Source organism: Bos indicus, chromosome X (assembly GCF_029378745.1).
Source record: "Bos indicus isolate NIAB-ARS_2022 breed Sahiwal x Tharparkar chromosome X, NIAB-ARS_B.indTharparkar_mat_pri_1.0, whole genome shotgun sequence".
Taxonomy (NCBI): domain Eukaryota; kingdom Metazoa; phylum Chordata; class Mammalia; order Artiodactyla; family Bovidae; genus Bos; species Bos indicus.
Window position 1 is genome coordinate 135,189,248 of NC_091789.1, and position 17,697 is coordinate 135,206,944.

The following is a 17,697-nucleotide window of genomic DNA, read 5'->3' on the forward strand; positions in this document are numbered from 1 at the left end:
GACCCAACAGATGTTGGCAGTTTGGTTCCTCTGCCTTTTCTAAATTTAGCTTGTACATCTGGAAGTTCTCAGTTCACCCTACTGTGAAGCTTAGCTTGAAGGATTTTGAGAATTACCTTGCTAGCATGTGAAATGAGCACAACTGTATGGTAGTTTGAACATTCTTTGGTATTGCCCTTTTTGGGGATTGGAATGAAAACTGACCTTTTCCACTCCTGTAGCAATTGCTGAGTTTTCCAAACTTTTTGACAGCATCATGTTTTAGGATTCAGACATGGTGAATAAGAAACTAGTAGTGGAATCCCACAATCTATATTTTAACAAGCCCTCTAGGTAGTCCTTAGTTCAGTTCAGTTCAGTCGCTCAGTTGTGTCCGACTCTTTGCGACCCCATGAACGGCAGCACGCCAGGCCTCCTTGTCCATCACCAACTCCCAGAGTCCACCCAAACCCATGTCCATTGAGTTGGTGTTGCCATCCAACCATCTCATCCTCTGTCGTTCCCTTCTCCTCCTGCCCTCAATCTTTCCCAGCATCAGGGTCTTTTCAAATGAGTCAATTCTTTGCATCAGGTGGCCAAAGTATTGGAGTTTCAGCTTCAACATCAGTCCTTCCAATGAACACCCAGGACTGATCTCCTTTAGGATGGACTGGTTGGACCTCTTTGCAGTCCAAGGGACTCTCAAAAGTCTTTTCAAACACCACATTTCTAAAGCATCAATTCTTCCGTGCTCACCTTTCTTTATAGTCCAACTCTCACATCCATATATGACCACTGGAAAAACCATAGCCTTGACTAGATGGACCTTTGTTGGCAAAGTAATGTCTCTGCTTTTTAATATGCTTTCTAGGTTGGTCATAACTTTCCTTCCAGGGAGTAAGCATCTTTTAATTTCATGGCTGCCATCTCCATCTGCAGTGATTTTAGAGCCCAGAAAAATAAAGTCAGCCACTGTTTCCACTGTTTCCCCATCTATTTGCTATGAAGTGATGGGACCAGATGCCATGATCTTAGTTTTCTGAATGTTGAGCTTTAAGCAAACTTTTTCACTCTCCTCTTTCACTTTCATCAAGAGGCTTAAGTCTGAAAAGCATTGCTGGGCATTAGAAAACAATTTAAATGCTATCTAGACAGCATATGTCCTAAAGGAAATCAGTCCTGGGTGTTCATTGGAAGGACTGATGTTGAAGCTGAAACTCCAATACTTTGGCCCCCCGATGCAAAGAACTGACTCATTTGAAAAGACCCTGATGCTGGGAAAGATTGAGGGCAGGAGGAGAATGGGACGACAGAGGATGAGATGGTTGGATGACATCACCAACTCAATGGACATGGGTTTGGGTGGACTCTGGGAGTTGGTGATGGACAGGGAGGCCTGGCGTGCTGCGGTTCATGGGGTTGCAAAGAGTTGGACACAACTGAGCGACTGAACTGAAGACAGCGTATTAAAAAGCAGAGACATCACTTTGCTGACAAAGGTCCATATAGTCAAAGCTGTTGTTTTTCCAGTAGTCATGCACAGATGTGGGAGTTAGACCATAAAGAAGGAGGAGTGCTAAAGAATAGATACTTTCCATCTCTGGTGCTGGAGAAAACTTAAGAGTCCCTTGGACAGCAAGGAGATCAAATCAGTCAATCCTAAAGGAAATCAACTCTGAATATTCATTGGAAGCACTGATACTGAACTGAAACTCCAATACTTTGGTCACACGATGCAAGGAGCTGATTAATTGGAAAAGTCCCTGATGCTGGGTAAGATTGAGGGCAGGAGGAGAAGGGGGTGACAGAGGATGAGATGGTTGGATGGCATCACCAACTCAATGGACATGAGTTTGAGCAAGCTCTGGGAGATGGTGAAGGGCGGGGAAGCCTGGTGTGCTGCAGTCCATGGGGTCGCAGAGTTGGACACGACTAATTGACTGAATAACAACAACTGATGCAACCTACGAGATACTAAAGTTAAAAGGATACGTCTCTATCTTCTAGGAAAAGAGCCATATGGAATTTAGAGGCAGAGAGGATGTTTGTTTTTCTTTTAAAAAGGGTTTATTCTTTTTATCTTTATGAGGAATTCATAGCTGACAGGGCTCCCTGGTGGCTTAGGGGTAAAGATCCCACCTGCCATTATAAAAGATGTGAGTTCGATCCCTGGTTGGGAAGGTCCCAAGGAGAAGGAAATGGCAAATATATTCTTGCGTGGGAAATCCTATCTGGTCAGAGGAGCTTGGTGGGCTACAGTCCATGGAGTTGGAAAGAGTTGGACACGACTTGGCAGCTAAAGAACAACAATAGCTGACAACTATATCTAATTAATAGTTTCTATAATGTGTAATTTTTAGCTATGAAGTTTTCCTCAGCTTTGAGATTTTAACTGAATTTTGGTTGAACCTTAAGAAGTGTTAACCATAAATGTGTAATAACTGCTCTAGTCCAAAATTTATAAATTACATTTCTCGTATTCCTCCTACCTTGAAGAAAGTTGCCAAAGATCTTCCATTATTATCAAAGTTCAAAGGCGTTTATGCCATGGCATATGGTAAGTAGATTTGAAAATTGTAAAAATGGAGACCATTCGAAATTGCCATTTGGCCGGACTAGGGAGGATCCAGTTGTTGTCAACCTCTTCTTTGCTGTGGGATAAGTCAGAGGAGTTTGAAGGTATGGTTCAGAGGTTTCTGAAGCAATTCTCACAGCCTGAAGGGTAACAGGGCAGCAGCCAGTGAGGGCACAACCCTGGGAAGCCATGAGAGCCTAGGAGAGAGCCACTCCTCAGGGAAAGGTCAATACACGGTACTCCTGTCCATGTCATAAAATCGTACAAAATCCAAAATTTAACAGAAGAGGATTACATTAAACAGAAGGTAACCTATAGTGTTCTTCTGAACCCCAGTAGAGAATCTCCAGTGCTCTATAGTGGGGGGCCCTGATATGAAGGTCTTGGCAGGCCACTGGGTGTGCTGGATGTGCTAACATCCTCAGGGAGGCTCCTCCTGGCTTTACCCTGTCCACAATGGGCCCCGTGGTGTTTTCCTGGTCTCTCCTTTTAGAGCATTTTCTTGCCCCCCAAACATCAAGAGTGTTTCCAGGGATGTTACAAAGAGATCTGAGAGAGAATGATATATCCAAAGGGACTCAAGGTTAACCCCCCCCCCACTCTGCTGTTTTCTGTTTGTGGCCCTTTGTTAAGCTCTCAGATAGGAGGATAACCACTTGCCTCCAGGGGTGTGAGAATTCGGGGAGAGGAGGATGGGAAGCAGCTTGACACAAAGGGTATAGGAACCATCCCTTTATTCCAGCATTGCCTCCCTCCACTCAGTCCCTGCTGCTCCCTTTTCCATATCCTATTCAAGGCTTAAACCTAATTATACTGGAGGCCCAGGAAAGCAGCGGTTTGGCCTTGATATTAAAGAAGACTTTAGATTTGTTCTTAAAATAAATTTCAGCATGGATTCTGGAGAGTAGAAGGAAGCTTGGAATAGGAAGGCCGTTGGGTCAGCTTTGGATGGTGCTCAAGGGCTTCTCTAGTAGCTCAGCTGGTAAAGAATCTGCCTGCAATGCAGGAGACCCAGGTTTGATTCTTGGGTCAGGAAGATCCACTGGAGAAGGGATAGGCTACCCACTCCAGTATTGCTTGGCTTCCCTGGTGGCTCAGCTGGTAATCCGCCTGCAACGCAGGAGACCTGGGTTTGATCCCCGAGTTGGGAAAATCCCCTGGAGAAGGGAACAGCTACCCACTCCAGTATTCTGGCCTGGAGAATTCCACAGACTGTATAGTCCATGGGATCGCAGAGTCAGACACCACTGAGCAACTTTCACTTTCAAGGACTGTGCTGTGAGAAGCAAGCAAAGAATTATAAATTTAGGGTGTGTGTGTGGTGGGAGCTCACAAGGAGACCTACATTATGGACGAATCATCCTGGCAGCCAGTGAGGGTGGGGAGTCTCAGCAAACAAAACCCATAGATCATCCACAATACACAGAACCCCCGAGGCACCCCTGTCCATGTTATGTCCTTGGGGGCGACTCCAGCAGTTTCATTCTACCTTTTTCTGAGCTCTTCTCCTCAGAGGAGGAGGAGGAGGCATCCCTCTGAGAGACGCCCGAGTTGTTTGCTGAGTTCAGTACTGCCCACAAACAGTCTAGCACAACCACCTTTCTCTTTCAAGTGAAATTAGTGATTCCTTTCCATATCGCCAAGGTTCAGGAGGTCCAGCTTTTGGCAGAGATCTCAGAAGAGCTTTGGGGGCTAGGGAAGAATCCAGGAAGGCACCCAGAAGCCTTGACCGCTGGCAGTGTAGGTTCCAGGCTTAGGAAAAGAAAGTTCTGGGCACGACGGGAGGGCTGTGTACGCTGCAGCTGCTTCCCAGCGCAAAAGAGCGGTGGGGTGCAGACGGATCTCCCCACCTCGCCCAGGAGCCCAGGAGCCAGGCACCGCAGCCAGGAAGCCATGTGGGACTCGCGTTACTGCCACAAAGAAGACAGGTGAGGAGAGGCCCCAAGTCCTGTGTCTTCGGATGGCCGCCACCTGGAGGGGAGAGGGTGCTCCCCAGAGCCACCAGGGTCCCAGGTCCAGGCTCGGCTGGGGAGGCAGACAAGCTGCTGTCCCACTTACCTCGCCTGATGCCACCTACAAAGTGTAGGTCACACAGCAGTGGAGAAGGGTTGGATTTAATTCCCTCCGTGTCCTCTCTGAAGGGTTGGATTTAATTCCCTCCGTGTCCTCTCTGGAGTGTCTTTTCTATTCTCAGCCCTTGGCGTAGCCCCATCTTCCCCCACAGTCTCTTTCACATACCCCATCCCCATTTCGGCTTTAATGGGCCAATGGGATCCAGTTTTACCACCACTGGAAGCGGTGTTCTGTCCCTCTCCCAGGCTTTTCCCTGTCTTTACACAGAGAACTTAAGTTGGTCAAACTTGTACCTGTGTTGTTGCTACCCCTCCACCCCACAATGAGAACTGTTCTTCAGGCCTTGGATCCAATAGCCTCATTGTGACCCTAGGAGGTGGGGGTGGAGGGGTCAGCAAGGACGCAGGGACACATGTCTTGGTCAAGAGTGAGTTTCCATACCTGGACTCTGCAGTCCCCAGCATTTCAGGCTGTTTGGCGTCCATCAGTACTGCCTTGTGAATCTAGCCCTGGGTTGCAGTAGTTTTTTGTTTGCTGGATCAATAATTTTATAATTCATTTATTTAAAATTAAATAATTTGAATTGAATATAATCAATTATTTAATTTTAGTTATATGCATATACATATAAATCACATCTTTATATCCATTGATATGATAAATCACATTTTCATATCATTCATTGATGGACACTTTGGTTGCTTCCATATCTTGGAAATTGCAAATAATGCTGCTATGAGCATTGGGGTCCATGTATCTTTTCATATTAGTGTTTTTGTTTCTTTCTTTCTTTCTTTCTTTTTTTTTAGTGTTTTTGTTTCTTTTGGATATATACCCAGGAATGGAATTGCTGGGTAATATGGTAATTCTATTTTTAGGTTTTTGAGGAACCTCCATACTGTTCTTCAACAGTGGCTGCACCAATTTACATTCCCACCAACAGTGTACAAGGGTTCCCTTTTCTCCACATCCTCATCAACATTTGTTATTTGTGTGTTTGTTTGTTTGTTTTTGGATGATGGCCATTCTGACAGGTGTGAGGTGCTATCTCATTGTGGTTTTGATTTGCATTTCCCCAATGCTTAGTCATACTGAGCATCTTTTCATATCCCTGATTGGTCATCCAGGTTGCAGTAGTTCTGATGAAGTTGAACTGTAGGGGTCACTGCTGTTTTGTGAGAATATTTATTTGTACCCTTCTCTGTCTTTTGGGCAGAGTGAGCATTTAGTCATTTCACTTCCTCTTCCCTGCTCACTTAACTGTCCGTGAACCAGGTTGATAACATGAACCTGTCAGGTGATGTGATAGTTAAATGCAAAGATCCAGTGACCAGCCTCTCGTGGGGTGCAGAGCAGTGCCTCTCAGCCCGGTACCTGTGAGAAAACCCTGGAATTCTTCAGCCTCAGAGCCTAGCTCCCCCTGACCAGGGACCGGGAGATCTCTGGGGCCCAGACCTGGGCACCAGTGTTTACAGCTCCCCTGGCATTGGTGGGTGCAGCCCGGGCTGGGTACATGAGTGAAGACAGCGAGCAATGCCTCGGCCACCCTCCCTTGGGAGTAGTGGCTGGAGCTGGGCCCCATGCTCCCCAGCTTGCTCCTCCAGCTCCCTTGGAGACCCTGCTTTCCATCCCCTTCTCTGTTGTCTTGCAAGAGCCCTGCCAACCTTTCCTCGCTCTATTTTTCTCACCGTGGCAAACGTTGAGGTCTTTAGCTCCACACACTATGCAAGGGTTGGTGCCCTCAGCTGGTATTGTCACTTGTAGGGGACACTAGAAAGGCCTGGGACTGTGAGTCTCTCTCCCTGGCTTTGCTGGAACACAGTTTTCTGTCACTAAAGGGTGAGGAAGGCTTTCTTATCTCTCCTTGCTATTCTTTGGAACTCTGCATTCAGATGCTTATATCTTTCCTTTTCTCCTTTGCTTTTCACTTCTCTTCTTTTCACAGCTATTTGTAAGGCCTCCTCAGACAGCCATTTTGCTTTTTTGCAGTTCTTTTCCATGGGGATGGTCTTGATCCCTGTCTCCTATACAATGTCACAAACCTCCATCCATAGTTCATCAGGCACTCTATCAGATCTAGTCCCTTAAATCTATTTCTCACTTCCACTGTATAATCATAAGGGATTTGATTTAGGTCATACCTGAATGGTCTAGTGGTTTTCCCTACTTTTTTCAATTTCAGTCTGAATTTGGCAATAAGGAGTTCATGATCGGAGCCACAGTCAGCTCCCAGTCTTGTTTTTGCTGACTGTATAGAGCTTCTCCATCTTTGGCTGCAAAGAATATAATCAATCTGATTTTGGTGTTGACCATCTGGTGATGTCCATGTGTAGAGTCTTCTCTTGTGTTGTTGGAAGAGGGTGTTTGCTATGACCAGTGCATTTTCTTGGCAAAACTTTATTAGCCTTTGCACTGCTTAATTCCGTATTCCAAGGCCAAATTTGCCTGTTACTCCAGGTGTTTCTTGACTTGCTACTTTTGCATTCCAGTCCCCTATAATGAAAAGGACATCTTTTTTTGGTGTTCGTTCTAAAAGATCTTGTAGGTCTTCATAGAACCGTTCAACTTCAGCTTCTTCAGTGTTACTGGTTGGAGTATAGGCTTGGATTACCGTGATATTGAATGGTTTGCCTTGGAAATGAACAGAGATCAGGCTACCCGACCTGTCTCTTGAGAAACCTATATGCAGGTCAGGAAGCAACAGCTAGAACTGGACATGGACTGGTTCCAAATAGGAAAAGAAGTACGTCAAGGCTGTATATTGTTACCCTGCTAATTTAACTTCTATGCAGAGTACATCATGAGAAACGCTGGGCTGGAAGAAGCACAAGCTGGAACCAAGATTCCCGGGAGAAATATCAGTAACCTCAGATATGCAGAGGACACAACCCTTATGGCAGAAAGTGAAGAGGAACTAAAAAGCTTCTTGATGAAAGTGAAGGAGGAGAGTGAAAAAGTTGGCTTAAAGCTCAACATTCCAGAAAACAAAGATCATGGCATGTGGTCCCATCACTTCATGGGAAATAGATGGGGAAACAGTGGAAACAGTGTCAGACTTTACTTTTTTGGGCTCCAAAATCACTGCAGATGGTAATTTCAGCCATGAAATTAAAAGATGCTTACTCCTTGGAAGGAAAGTTATGACCAACCTAGATAGCATACTAAAAAGCAGAGACATTACTTTGCCAACAAGGGTCCATCTAGTCAAGGCTATGGTTTTTCCAGTGGTCATGTATGGATGTGAGAATTGGACTGTGAAGAAAGCTGAGCACTGAAGAATTGATGCTTTTGAATTGTGGTACTGGAGAAGACTCTTGAGGGTCCCTTGGACTGCAAGGAGATCCAACAAGTCCATCCTAAAGAAGATCAGTCCTGGGTGTTCATTGGGAGGACTGATGCTGAAACTCCAATACTTTGGCCACCTCATGTGAGGAGTTGACTTGTTGGAAAAGACCCTGATGCTGGAAGGGATAGGGGGCAGGAGGAGAAGGGGACAATAGAGGATGAGATAGCTGGATGGCATCTCCAACTCGATGGACATGAGTTTGTGTAAACTCTGGGAGTTGTTGATGGACAGGGAGGCCTGGCATGCTGCGATTCATGGAGTCACAAAGAGTCGGACACGACTGAGCCACTGAACTGAACTTAACTGAAAGGGTGAGGAGGCTCCTTCCTGAAAACCTGGGGCCTCGAGGATTTTCAGTCTGGATCCTTCCTATGGATGTCCTGAGATGCCCCCAGACCAGCTTCCTCCAGAGGACCTGGGTCACTAGCAAGGTGCCTGTGTCAGGGTCACTGTGCATGGAAGCCCTGTGTTGTCATGGAGGTTAGAGGGTGCAGCAGAGGCCTCTGTCCCCCCAGCATAGATTTTTTAATTGCTTCTTTCTTCAGCTCTCTTATGTTTTCTATATCTGATCATATTTCATTTCATGCTAGATATTCTATTTAAATATTGTTTTGGGAAATAAGTTGATGTTCTCCTCCTAGGAAAAAAAAATTTATTTGCTTATGCCAGACAGCTGGTGTGGTTAATTATTGGTTAATATTGTTGTTGTTGTTCAGTCACTCTGTCATGTCCAGTCTTTGTGACCCCATGGACTGCAGTGTACCAGGCTTACCTCTCCTTCACCATTTTCTGGAGCTTGCTCAAACTTGCTCAATATTGTTTAATGTTGGATCACTTTTACTCTGAAGGTATGACTCTTTATGGTCCCCATCCAAGGGAGGAAGTGGTTTACCAGCCCTATGTGTTTGGTGGCTCCCAGAGTCTGACTTTGTCACTCAGTTCAACAAAGCCAACAGTACTATAGCAAGGCCTCTCATCCTTTTATGGAAGAGCAGTAAATACCCTAGAGCAGAAGCCATCCTCTAAGCTGCTCACACTTCTCTAGTTTTCTGGTCTTTCCCAGCTCTTAGCTCAGTAATCGCTCATAATGTTAACTTTTTGATGTTTTTGAGACTCTTTTTATTTTATTTATATTTTTAGCTTTTAAAAATATATTTTAAAAATTAATTTATATTGGAGTATAGTTGATTTACAATGTTGTGTTAGTTTCTACTGTATGGCAAAATGAATCAGCCAAACATATACATATATCCTCTCCCTTTGGACTTCCTCCCCATTCAGGTCACCCACAGTGCATTAGGTAGATTTCCCTGTGCTATACAGTATGTTCTCAGATAACTATTTTTAGAACATTTCATCCAGCATTTTTAGTTGTCTTCCAGAATGGCTGCTCTGCAGTTCCCCTGTCCATTGTGACAGGAAGCAGAACTCCATGACTGCACTGGGTATTGATTAAAATACCTCCTCTTCTGTAGGATGGTGGCTCAGTTCTCACCTCAGCCTAGGTTGATGGTACTACCAGCATCTCTTCCCACTTCTCCCATGTCTGCAAGGTCTCCTGTGCACTACATTCTGCCCTACTTGGTCAGGTTGATGCAGCTTAGGCCGACTAGGAGGAGGAAAGCTAGGCGTAGGACAGAACCATGGTAATAAAGCATTTCCACCTACCATTCTGTGTCCCCGCATGGAGAAGAGGGGTCAATCGAAAGAATGGAGAGTTCTCAATAGAAATGAAAGTGAAGGGATTGTTGAGCATCTGTTGGATGTTCAGTTACATTCTAAGAACAGACATTGATTGGGTCCACTGGGTGAGTGGATCAGTCTGGATATACAATAAAGAGGAAAAAAATCACATAATTGGAACAGAGAAAGTTTAATACAAGGATGTATTAAGTATAATGGTGTATTGTAGTAATGAGGGACTGGCTAGTAAGAAATACAGAAAACTCTAACGAATATAGAAATAACAGCTATAAGGAACAGTGACTACCTCTAGGGCTGACAGTGGGCACAGGGCACAACTATGACTGAATGATACAAATCATTGTGCTGCTGCGCTGGTGGAACTTGTTGTAAATCGACCCTCTGGAACTTGCCAGAAATATGCCCTGTAGGGTAAAACTTGTTCCTTCTGCAATCTGTCTTCAATACCTCCTACTGAAAGAAGCTTAAACTGTGCTATTGGCAAAGGGAAAAATTAAGGATCCATATCCATTTTCACAGAGAAGACAAAAGGGTGAATGTGAAGTTGAAAGGGAGCACCAGTGTCAAAAGTTCAGAAAAAATAAAAATAAGTAAAACCATTGAATCACTGAGGCAGTAATTAGTGAAAGTTTATTTTGCACACACCAAAAGGACCTTTTGCAGACCGGAAGCACTGAAACTAAAACATGGAATGAGACGCAGAGGTATATTGTTATAAAGCAGCTTATATAGTGTGGAGGCAGTGATTTTCTTCACAAAGATTCATTATAATATTAGCATTTTCTTAAATGAGAGGATTGGTTAGTGGTCACCTCATATCAATTTTGGGGAATAATTTGTTTCACCTATGATTTTCAGAAGCATAAGCAAGAAGTGAGCCAGGTGAAGTTAGCCTCACTTGCCTTGCCAAATAAACTAAATTAAGCTTTGCTTGTGTGACTAAACTGGTTTTGTATGCTCAGGGAGTATTCAAGTCTGGTCTCTGTTTGTGTTTGATTTTAACACCAGCATATTGCGTCCTTTCTATCACTCAGCTTCCCTGTGCACCCTCTTACACATATTTACACTCTTGTACTCCCAGGAAGCAACTCTACATTTCTACCCAAGGAGATAGATCCTTCTTTCTTACAAGTGAAAAAGCTCTTACCCTTCCCCCCAAATGACAAGATGTACAGTGCCAAGAGTCACTGTATAACTGCCCTGATGAAATGAAACCAAAATTCCAGGCACTGTGCTGGGTGCTCTATATTTTATAACATTTAATTCTTAGAACCTTGGGAGGGAAGTGCCATTTAAATATAAAGAAGATGTGGTGCTTTTTTTCTGGAACTTAGAAGGAGAGAAGAATGTCCACAGATTTCTGTTATCAACCAAAGTGACAAGTGCTAAAAAGAGGTGACAGGAACCCACTGTGGAATCCTAGAGAAGAAGCTACTAGTTCCTTACCAAGGGGCTGTAGAAAAGGGTCTTGGTGCAGGTATTATTAGGACAAATGTCCTTCTGGAACAGGCTTAAAGGGATGTGAGAAAGATCCAGAAGCAATTGAGCAGGATATAATAACAGGGGATGGGAGCATCTGCTATGGGGCAGGGAGGTGTGGGCCTGGGTGTGGGGTTGGGGGGTAATACCTTTGTTCAAATAATAACTCTGCCACCAGCTATGGGGTTTTGAGCAAGTTAATGAAACTCAGTTTTCTCATTTTTACTATGCAACAGTAATACCAACTTCTTAGTGACTGGTATGTGGAGACAGAGAGAAAGAGAAAGAGAGAAAGAAAGAAAGAGAAGTCACTCAGTCATGTCCGACTCTTTGTGACCCCATGGACTGTAGCCTACCAGGCTCCCCTGTCCATGAGATTTTTCCAGGCAAGAATACTGGAGTGGGTTGCCATTCAGCACTCGGTAAATTGTAGCTATTACTTAGTGAAGGAATGGTGCACGCACATGGCTGTTGCAAAATAGCAAGTAAGGAGCGGTCCGGCTAAAGGGCAGGGTGGCACAAATGTGTGCTAAGTCACATCAGTCATGTCCGATTTTTTGCGACCCTATGGACTGTAGCCTGCCAGGCTCCTCTGTCCATGGAGATTCTCCAGGCAAGTATCCTGGAGTGGATAGCCATGTTCTCCTCCAGGGGATCTTCCCGACCCACGGATTGAACCCCTGTCTCTTATGTCCCCTAAATCGGCAGGCAGGTTCTTTACCCCTAGCGCCACCCGGAAAGCACAGGTTTAGTGGGCCTTATTAAAGGCACATTTTGAAAGTTGGATTATTCCCAGATTTGTACCTAAAGCTGGTGTTGAATATAAGTACAAAACTCAGAAAACCTTAGATAAAGTCTGAACTCAAATCTTTTACATTCTACAAGCTTCCTATGGTGGAATTACCCTGATGGCTACTAGTTCACTTTTTTTTTTTTTAAATGTGTCGAAAAAGTACACTTAGCTAGAAAGGGAGGGAGGCAAACCGCCACACTTTGCGTCCTGCGTGGTCTCCCCCTCCCCTACGGGGGAGCCGGGCACTACTGCGCAGCCGTAGAAGCTTGGGTGGTTTGCGTACGTTGGCTTCCGCACCTCAGTCTGTGGCAGTTATTCGGCGAGGCAGGTCGTGTTCCAGCAGCAGCGCAGACGCCCAGCCTGAGGTACTCAGAGCTGGGCATCCCGCCTCACAATGTCTGACGAGGATGGTAAGATGCCCCCAAAGCTGACCCCCACTAGCTTTTCCTTCTCCTTACCTGGTTCGGGGAAAGGTTCTGATACGGTTTGAACCCAGTCCATTTAGAGGGTTGCGTGGGCGACCACGGGACTGACCGGGTGTTGGTCAGGGCACGACTGGTTATGGCCTCTCGGCTTCAGTCCCATATTGGTCAGGCACGCCTGGGGCTAGGGTGTTCGAGAGACTCTAGCTGGTCCTGGGGCTTTTGGGGTCCCAGGGTTCATGGTGCCCCAGGGGTTAGAGGTGATCCAAAGCTTGTGGGTTCCCAGGGTTGAGGGGTTCTGGGGCTTTTGGGGGTTCTGGGGCCTTTGGGGGTTCTGGGGCCTTTGGGGGTTCTGGGGCTTTAGGGGTTCTGTGGCTTTGGGGGGTTCTGGGGCTTTGGGGGGTTCTGGGGTTCATGGCATCCCTGAGGCTTGAGGCTATCTGGACATAACAGAGTCCTAGGTTCATGGCGTCCCGGGGCATGAAGGGGCGGGGGGTGGGGCGCAGGTTTTCTGGTGTCGTAGGGGCTTAAGGGGATTCTGGGGCTCAAGGCAGTTGTAGAGTTCATGGCGTTCTGGGGGGCGGGGGCGGTGGAGGGGATCCTGAGGTTTTCAGGTCTCTGGCGTTTATGGCGTCCTTGGGACTTGAGGTGATACCAGAGGATGCCGAGTCTAATGGCGCCATTATGTCGTGAGAGCCAGCCTCATTTCCGGCATGAGGGCGGCAGTTATTTCCAGGGCCTCTAGTGGCGGTAGAATAGTCTCAGTCTTCACCGTGCCAGAGGGTGGGCCACCTCAGTTGTTTCCCACGCCCTCCAGAGGGCAGTGTGCTACACTCGCACACAAGCAGTTCTGTGCAGTCACAGTTTTTATTTTGAACTTCATTGCAAGGCTTCTGGTGCTTGCACCACCAGCAGCTGCAGAGTGTGGCATGTTGTGCATTGCACAGGAAAGTGATTTGGCTTAATGGCTGGGGCACTCCTGGGAGGAGAGGATTTGCTTTGCTGGCACAGCGAGTTCTAACCTCAAATTGTAGCAGCGCTTTGTGGGGTGGGGTGTCCGTCCTCCCCCGCCTCCCCACCGCCTCTCTAGGGATGCCAGAACATTATGGGCTTTTGATATTTAGCCACTTATTTTTTGAGTACTTCGTACTGACTTTTTGGAACAAGTTGATCTTTTATTCTTTCTTTTCTCTATCAGGCAGGGTTGGGGTCCAAGAAGGACCAAGACTTTCAGCCATTATGTAGACTTTTAAAAAATATTGCAACTTTGTTGTTATTTCCTTTTAGATTTGCATTTCACTGAGGTAACATTGGTTCATAATATATGTTTCATGTGTGCCTTATGTTTCTACTTCTGTATACCCTACAGCATACTCAGCACCAACATTTTATGTGGAATTTTGAGTTTATAGAATTGATAAGCTAGCGAGTTGATTCATTATAACATCTTTTGAGATTGGGGCATTGATTTTGAGGCTGTGTTTGATCAAAGACAGATTGGGCAGCCTCTGTGTTTTATGGTAAATATGCAAATTAGGAGAAAGAAAATAAAGATATGTGTATGAGTATCTTAAAGATTAATATTAATTTTTAGAGAACAAGTTTGGAAATTCATGGTCACCCCAGAGTGTGGTTGTATAATCTCAGTTGTATCATTTAAAAGTTAAAAGCATATCACTGAACACAGTGCATGGGCCAGGTGGTCTAATTTCTTAAAGAAGAAATTTATTGCTCTATAGAACTGAAGGTCCTAGAAATAATACTATTTGTGTTTATGTATACATATATCTCTCTAAGCTTTATACTAAACAATTGATTTCTTAGCTAACTTGGTGATGATTGGAGATATGAAAATATTTAATTTTTTTCAGCTAAAATGTATTTTAAACACTCCATAACTTTATAAGGTGGTTTTTGCTAGAAACTTTTTATTTAATGTGGCATCTAATCTACACATTCTCTTTGCTTCTTCTTAGATTGTATAGTTTTATTTGTTGGAGAAGACAGTGATGATGATGATGATGATGATGATGTTGATGTTGTGCTAATACAAAACTTTGATACAGATTTTACTGAGAACTCTTCTGATGAAGAAGTGTTGCTTCTACTAACAGATTCTGAAGATGACAGTGATATCCCTGAGGAACTGCCTGTATTTTCACATGGTAATTTTGTTAAATTTCCTCCTGTGCATAATTTTGATCCCCAGTCCCCATTTCCAGTAAATTGCTTAAACATTCTTCTCTTACCTTAAGTCTTTATTGTCAGAAGGCCAAGCTTTGTGTTTACTTGTGCTTGCATTTTCCATTTATTTAAGCTCTGTCATGTCTCTTTTTCTGTTTTTATTCTATGGGGAGTGGGGAGGTAGCCTTGGAAAGCACTGGGGAGAGTATATTTTGTCTCTAAAAAATTATTTATATCTGGCAACTAAAATTATAACTATTTGGTGGCAAAGCTAAAACTGAACTTTTGGGAGAAACAGCTTGGGTCAAGAGTCCATGGAATAGATGACATGATTTTCTATGTTGAAAATCTCAAAGAATCACCAAAAAAACCTCCTAAGCAATTATAGCAAGCAATTATATAATAAATAAATTAATAAATAGCAGTTATAGCAAGATTCTCAGGATACAAGGTTAATATCAGTACCTTCCCTGTATACAAGCAACAAACATTTGAAACTTGAAATTCAAAACACAGCATTTTATTTACATTAGCACCCAAAAAAAAGTCCATGGAAAGTATAATCCTGCAGCCAGAACTCTAGCTACTTGTCCTTCTAGTTGTTGCTTCTCAGCCACAATCACAAGGAAATGGGAGACCCATTGCCTCCTCATTTATACACAGAGCCAGGAGACATTAACCCCTTGGGAACATCCCTTCATTAACTATGACAGTATGCTCTTCGCTGTTTGCATAGAGAATTGGGTTTACTACTCTTTTTTTTTTTTTTTTAAGATTTTTATTGGAGTATAGTTGATTTACAATATTGTGTTAGTTTCTGCTGTACAGCAAAGTGAATCAGTTATACATAGTGATATACATATATCCACTCTTTTTAAGATTCTGTTCCCATATAGGTCATTACAGATTATTGAGTAGAGTTCCCTATACTGTATGGCACATCCTTGCTAGCTATCTATTTTATATATTGTAGTATGTAATTGTTTGCATGAGACTTAAGGAATACTGCTTAAGAATTTTTTTGGATCTACATTAGTGCAAAACTATCTATAGGTTGGTTTAGAGATCTTTGTTTCCAAAATGCTGGCATGTTGAAAATTGGCTGGGGTAGCCAAGTGCACCTGTAGCTTTTGAAACAGTGGGTTTACTACTCTTTAAAACATTGAAATATTGCTGCTTTGATTGGAGGTCAGCAAAATTTTTCTGTAAAGGGCCAGATAGTAAATATTTTAAGATTTGCAGTTGTAAGGCCTCTTGTTGCAACTACTCAGCTCTGCTGTTGAAACATGAAAAGAATATTATATTAGTAGATGAGTATATGGCTGTGTTTCAGTAAAACTTTATAGATGCTGAATTTTCTATAATTTTTCCATCTCATGAAATATTCTTCTTTTGTGTGTGTTTTTAAAATTTAAAACTTAAAAATGTGGGGAAAAAACCCTCAACTAAAACCATTTGTAGCTCCTGGGCTACATAAAAACAGGCAGTAGGGTGGGTTTGGTCTGCAGGCTGTAGTTTGCCAACCCTGGTCTAAATGATGCCAGAAGTCATCACTTTTTATTGGTTCTGGTTTTAAAACTATATACAAGACCAACAGGATGCTTTCTTAGTGTATTATAAACATCAACAATAGCCCTCCTTAGTATGGAAAGAAATAGAGGAGAATTTTCAGTTGTGGATACCCTTTTACCTATCATTTCTGCTTCTAAGAATTTATCCCACAGGACTACTTGCAGAAGTGCAAGACCGTTCAGCCGTGTTCTTTGCCAGAGGGAAAACTTTAGAAGTAACTTGAATATACATGAGTTAGGGACTGGTTAAATAGATTATTCATGGCCTATTTGCATGGTAGGAAACTGAGAAGCTGTTAAAGTGATTGCAGTATACCTAGAGGTTTGTGTTTGGAAAGACCAATACATGTTTAGTAGAAAAAGGAGGTTGCAAAGCAGTACTTTTAGTTAGATCCCTTTTATCTTATCTAACTGAAAGAAAAATTTAGGAGATTTCACAGATGGTAGCTAAGTAGTTTTCTTATTGTGGTAAAATATATATATATATATATATATATATATTTATAATTTTAATCATCTGTAAGTGTTCAGGGTAGCATAAGACTGCCTAATTGTTGTTGTTCAGTCGCCAAGTTGTGTCCAACTCTCCATGACCCCATGGACTACAGCACGCTAGACCTCCCTGTCCCTCACCATCTCCTGGAGTTTGTCCAAGTTCAGGTCCATTGAATTGGTGATGCCATTCAACCATCTCATCCTCTGTCTCTTTCTTCTTCTGCCCTCCATCTTTCCCAGCATCAGAGTCTTTTCCAGTGAGTCAGCTGTTCGAATCAGGTGGCCAAAGAGTTGGAACTTCAGCTTCAGCATCAGTCCCTTCAAAGAGTATTCAGGGTTGATTTCCTTTCAAATTGACTGGTTTGATCTGCTTGCTTTCCAAGGGACTCTCAAGAGTCTTCTCCAGTACCATAGTTTGAAAGCATCGATTCTTATGGTGCTCTGCCTTCTTTATTGTTCAGCTCTCACATCTGTACAGATCATAGGCTTGACAGAGGAAATCTGTCAGTGCTTCTACCTTTTCCCTTTGCCATGAAGTGATAGGACCAGATGCCATGATCTTAGTTTTTTTCATATGTAGTTTTAAGGTGGCTTTTTCACTGTCCTCCTTCACCTTCATCAAGAGGATCCTTAGTTCCTCTTTGCATTCTGCCATTTGAGTGGTATCATCTGCATTACTGAGGTTGTTGATATTTTTCCCAGCAATCTTGATTCCAACTTGTAACTCATCCAGCCCGGCATATCACATGATGTGCTCTGCATATAAGTTAAATAAACAGGGTGACAGTTAACAGCCTTGTTGTACTCCTTTATTAATCCTGAACCAGTCAGTTGTTCCATGTAGGGTACTAGCTGTTGCTTCTTGACACGCATACAAGTTTCTCAGGAGACAGGTAAGATGGTCTGGTATTCCCATCTCTTTAAGAGTTTTCCACAGTTTGTTATGATCCACACAGTCAAAGGCTTTAGTGTAGTTAGTGAAGCAGAAGTAGGTGTTTTTCTGGAATTCCCTTGCTTTCTCTATGATCCAGTAAATATTGGCAATTTGGTCTCTGGTTCCTTTGCCTTTTCTAAAC

At 43.5% G+C, this 17,697-nt stretch overlaps 1 protein-coding gene across 2 annotated transcripts in view; it reads left to right on the plus strand.

The window, feature by feature from the left end:
* Window positions 1-12,257: 12,257 nt before the first annotated feature.
* BEND2 (BEN domain containing 2) overlaps window positions 12,258-17,697 on the plus strand; it is a 65,696-nt gene continuing 60,256 nt past the window's right edge. For both annotated transcript variants that reach the window (XM_070783602.1, XM_070783603.1), the window contains exons 1-2: window positions 12,258-12,359; window positions 14,348-14,536. In XM_070783602.1, the coding sequence (XP_070639703.1) occupies window positions 12,344-12,359; window positions 14,348-14,536 (205 nt within the window). In that variant the 5' untranslated portion in view covers window positions 12,258-12,343. The remainder of the gene's footprint in view (window positions 12,360-14,347; window positions 14,537-17,697) is intronic.